The sequence below is a fragment of the Panthera uncia genome, chromosome X (assembly GCF_023721935.1).
Source record: "Panthera uncia isolate 11264 chromosome X, Puncia_PCG_1.0, whole genome shotgun sequence".
NCBI classification, from domain to species: Eukaryota; Metazoa; Chordata; class Mammalia; order Carnivora; family Felidae; genus Panthera; species Panthera uncia.
In genome coordinates this window covers 79,416,774-79,421,900 of record NC_064817.1, presented here as the reverse complement: position 1 = coordinate 79,421,900, position 5,127 = coordinate 79,416,774, and the positions used below count along the sequence as shown (strand labels likewise).

At 44.9% G+C, this 5,127-nt stretch overlaps 1 protein-coding gene across 2 annotated transcripts; it reads left to right on the top strand.

The window, feature by feature from the left end:
• The first annotated feature begins 1,310 nt into the window (after window positions 1–1,310).
• Window positions 1,311–4,505, top strand: TCEAL1 (transcription elongation factor A like 1). Of its 2 annotated transcripts, XM_049644116.1 has the most exons (3): window positions 1,313–1,475; window positions 1,888–1,954; window positions 2,303–4,504. In XM_049644116.1, the coding sequence occupies exon 3, from the start codon at window positions 2,315–2,317 to the stop codon at window positions 2,792–2,794; it is 480 nt and encodes a 159-aa protein (XP_049500073.1). In that variant the 5' UTR covers window positions 1,313–1,475; window positions 1,888–1,954; window positions 2,303–2,314; the 3' UTR covers window positions 2,795–4,504. The 2 variants fall into 2 exon arrangements, with proteins under 2 accessions (XP_049500074.1, XP_049500073.1); XM_049644117.1 differs by lacking the exon at window positions 1,888–1,954 and having other exon boundaries at window positions 1,311–1,475; window positions 2,303–4,505.
• The last annotated feature ends 622 nt before the right edge of the window (window positions 4,506–5,127 follow it).

Genomic DNA, 5,127 nt, shown 5'->3' with positions numbered 1-5,127 from the left:
GATGCAGGGATGAGAGACTGAAGATCATAACACCATTAGATTCAGGGGCACCTGGGTGGCTCAGTCTGTTAAAAGTCCCACTTTGGCTCAGGTCATGATGGCATGGTTTGTGAGCTCGAGCTCCGCTTCGGGCTCCGTGCTGATGGCATGGAGTCTGCTTGGAATTCTCCCTCTCGCCCTCTCTCTTTCTCTGCCCCCCCCCCCCCAACTCACACTCACCCTCTCAAAATAAACTTAAAAAAAAAACACCATTAGATTCAAACATACATACTTGTAAAGACAATTGAGTATGTTAATATGGTTTTAATCCTGTTACTCCATGTGTGATGAACAGAATTATTGCATAGTTGAATATGAATGTCTTCTGTGCTGAATCTTTTGGACACAGCAGTCCAGGACCCAGATATTTGCTGATTTAATGAATTAATATATATACACTTTATCAACCAGCAACACCAAGAGGTGGCCGCTTAAGGATTTAGAATCCCAGAAAAATATTTCTTCTATTATGAATAATTACTGAAGAGTGTGTGTTTGCGTGTGTGTATGTATCACACACACACATAATAGTATATATAGGGGTGCCTGGCTGGCTCACTTGGTGGAACATGCAACTCTTGATCTCTGGGTCGAGTTGGAACCCCATGTGTGGCATGGAGTTTACCTAAATTTTTTTTAAATTATATATATAATGCCACACTCTCCATCCCAAATGCTCCCATTTCAGAAAATAAATCTTTAGATTTTTTGTACTTAGATGGACAAATGTGTATTTTGATTTATGAAAATCATCAAAGTATTTATGTTTTTAGATTTGCATACTTTACAAACAACTCTTTCTAGAGTTCTAGAACTGAATGATTACTATTTAGACTGCAGCCTCTATTTGTGATACAGGTTTGGGGGCTCAAAAAATCCTCAGGTCATGGAAAAGTGAAAGTTTATCTTCCATAAAAGTGACAAGAAGTGAAAACCATGTTGGTAGAGCATAAACGGACATGATGGAGTCATGGGTATGGATGTGGATTAAGACTGGGAAAGGAGACATATGATACTGATTCATTAAGTAAAAATAGTCAAATTTCAGTGCAGGATCTGGACTGTAGGTGAAATAATGGGCCTTGGTGTTTGACAACAGGAGAATAAGAGGTGGTATCAGGGTAAGCAGCAAAGAGGAAGAGGCAATAACTCCCAAGACTGGATGCTGACAGTCTCTGGTAACCAGAAAAGGCAAATATAAACAAAGAGGTGAGCGACGAAGCCTGGTGTGTTGAGAGTTGCGAAATACAGGAAGGGTGCTACAGCAAGGCCGCCGGTCAAAGTGGTTAACTGGGGATCTGAGCTAGGCGGTGACGCGCGGCCCTCACGTGACCAGGAGCCTATGTCTGCCCAAGTCCCTCTCGTCCAGGTCCTTTTTGCTTGTCCAGACACCGTCTGCCTACTGCCCTTTGGTCAAGGGGAAAAAGCAGGAGGAAGTAAGTCCCCTTGGTCCCCTTAAATCGGTTTGAGTGTCGATGCTGCCCAATAACCCCCGGGATCGGGATGGCAGAGAGTATCAGTCCTTTCCCTATCTCCAGCCCCGCCCCCCCCGCTCCCACATTTCGGTGTAGAAAATGGTGGCCTTGGGGCGAGGTGGGGAGGTGAATGGGGCCCCCTGGGAGTCACAGACTTAGAAATAGTTTCTAAATAATCCTTCGCTTCCACTTGCCCCCTGAAAAGAAATGACGAACACTGCGAGGTATAGGATGGTGGGGCATGGGGGAGGGGAGGCAGTGGGGGCTGGCGCGGGGGCGGCGGCTAATGCCCAGGAAAGGGACGTATGTTGTCAGTTAGTCCTTCCCTCCTCCCCACTCCCCGCCCCCTACCCTGTCTTGCGTCTGTCTGCAGGTCTGCGGGTCACAGCGGTGTGCCTCGAGGAGAGGAGGCCTAGAGCAAACCGCCAGGAGAGGTCCAGGTCAGGGAAGGGGTGGGCAATGGCCCGGGATGGGGTGCGTGGGAGGACGCTGACTGGAACGGAGTCCGCAGTACCACCGCCCCGCCCCGCCCCTGTCACAATGGGAGAGGCCTCTGGCAAGGCCTGCTGGGAAAATGGTGGGCTTTCGGGAGGGAGGGGGCGAGCGGGGCTAACTGGGTGCGGCGCGGTCCCTAGAGCCAGAGAGCCCCTCGACAAGCATAGGTGGGGGACCTGGGCCCCCAACTCAGGAAAAGGCAGTTATGGGAACCCGTGGCCGGGGTTTTGATCCAGCCACCAAGTGTGTTTACTCGACTCTGCCTTGTCTCCTATGAATAACTGTACTTAAAGAGGATCCTCAACATGGAAAAATCCTGCAAAGAAAATGAAGAACAGCCAGAGAGCGCGCCCAAGACGGATGACGAACGGCCTCCTGTGGAACACTCTCCCGTAAAGCAGTCTCCGGAAGAACCGTCTTCCGAAGAGCAGTCGGAGGAGGAGGAGTTCTTTCCTGAGGAGCTCCTTCCTGAGCTCCTTCCCGAGATGCTCGTGGCCGAGGAGCGCCCTCCTCCGGAGCGCCTTTCTAGAAGGGACCTTTTTGAAGAGCGCCCTCCCATGGAACAGCCTCCTTGTGGAGTGGGAAAACATAAGCTGGAAGAAGGAAGCTTCAAAGAGAGGCTGGCTCGCTCTCGCCCGCAATTTAGAGGGGACATACACGGCCGAAATTTGAGCAACGAGGAGATGATAAAGGTGGCAGAGGAGATGGAAGAAATGAAAAGAGTACGAAACAAATTAATGGTCATGCATTGGAAGGCGAGACGGAACCGTCCTTATCCTATTTAATGTGTTTGGCCTTTAATTGTTTCCCCTGATAGAAGGTTGCCACCTGAACTTTGTTTGCATTTTCTCATCTCATGCACTTTCCCCATCTCAATTTTAACTTTTTGCGTGGCTTTATTTTAGGTGTTTTGCTTGTAACTGGCATAAAATTGGGTTTTCCCCACCCACAAGCTGCAAGTCTCCCTCTCACCCATTTGCATGAAAAGGTGTACATTATATATTGTGAAGTGAAAACAACGATTTTCAAAAAGTATATGTAGCATCCCATTTTTGTAAAAAATGTATATTTGTATATTAATATGCAAAGAAAAAACTGAAAGTATATACTTAAATGTCTTAACAGTGGCTATCCATGTGGTAAGATAACAGGTGTTTTGGTTTTTCATTTTGCTTAATAGGAGCTTCTCATTTTTCAAGACAAACATATTTTGCTTTTGTTGAAAAAAACAATATGGGGGAAAATTTAAAAACTGTCAATCAACTTATAAAGACAATGTGGCACTTAATAAATACTTGTCAGAACTTTAAAGAAAAGTAAATCCCATGTTTCCTTTAAATCTCTTAGGCAGAAAAATAAACCAGGTACTTCTACTTAAGGGTCATTCTTTTCCTATTTAAATAGGAATAATGCTGGATTTACAAGGCTGCTGTGGAGCCAAACGAAGATCCTAGAGCTCTATGGTTTTCCTCCACCTGCATATGCAGGGCCCCCAACCCATATAAGGTACCCTTCAAATACAGTGGATAGAACCCAAAGGAGGTTTCACTTACACTCACAAATAATTCCTGTGAGATTCCAGGTGAATGCCACATTCTATTTCTGTCCTGCTATTCCCTTCCCTTGGACACTGCCACATCTACTGGGAATAGCTTCCCTTTTTCCTGGGTCTTGGTCCTTCCATGACCCCCACGACAGCCAAGGTGCCTGGGTCCTCCAGTTGCAAAGCTTCACTGATTTCTCTGGAGTCCCTCTGAGCCAAAGCTGAACTCAGTCTCCTACAGGTAAATGGAGAATGCCCCTCCTTTGGTTTTAATATTATACAGGTGCATATCGTCCCAGTGCTGCTTAAACCTCAATGTTTTAAAGAATTCTTAGCAAAATTGTCCCTTTTTTTCTGAAAGCTTCTCTTTTCTCCACTGGATTCAAACATGAGTTCACTGAGACCTGGGCTAGGAGACAAACTTGCAAGCCAGACACAATGCTATGTATTCAGAATTGGAATCTCTCCCAATAATCTCCAAAAATGACTAAGGTTTTAGGTACCTAATATTTGCCTTAGGGTGAGTTCCCTCCCAAGGGTTTCTGGCAAGCTTGCCTTAACCAAGTCAGCTGACTTGCTCAACTTGTATAAATTAGAGAGGAAGGTAAGACTTAGCCTCAAGTTAGGACATTTCCCCTATACTCCACCCCTCATCACCAAGAAACATTCAAAAGTACTTTGTAAGTCATTAAAGTATTATCTATGTGTATGCATATACATATATATGCCTGTGTGTATCAGATATTATGATTTCTCAAACTACCCTCATAACACCTAAGATTTTGTTTTATTGTTCCTGTTGATTCTAGAAACATGGATAGTGGTTAATTTTTTTAAATTATGACCCAGTCATGAACCCTGAGTTTGTCTGATTGACTATGTAGCTTCAGTATGTTCACTTCTCTAGAAAGTATGATTTGCAGTCCCAAAAGGATCACTGTGGGGAGGAATTCCTTCACCAAATTCAACATTAAAATTATTTACATATTTTATATATCAGCATTTCTCTTATAAAAAATGCAAAGACTGGGCTCTACCCCAGACCCACTGCATTTCCTTTTCTGTCAATTACCACACAAGTTAGAGAACCACTGCTATATGCAGTATACTCCTGGTTTTAGTAAGAATAAATTATAATATAAAAGAAAATGCAGATTATTGTATCAGAATTTAAGAGGGTGAAAGGCTTGGGGCTCCTGGCTGCCTCAGTCTGGTTAAGTGACCTACTCTTGGTAGGTCTCACAGTTCATGAGTTCTAGCCCTGCAGCTGGCAGTGTGGAACCTACTTAGGATTCTCTCTCTCTCTCCCTCTCTCTCTGCCCCTCCCCTGCTCATGCTGTGTCTCTCTCTCTCTCAAAATACACTTTTCTAAAAAAGTGAAAGCCTTGTCCAAGCATATTTTTAAGAAACTAAAAACAACCTTATCAATTTTGCTACATAAGATATAGAATTTGGGGCGCCTGGGTGGCTCAGTCAGTTATGTGTCCAACTTCAGCTCAGGTCATGATCTCACAGTCTGTGAGTTTGAGCCCCAAGTCGGGCTCTATGCTGACAGCTCAGAGCCTGGAGCCTGCT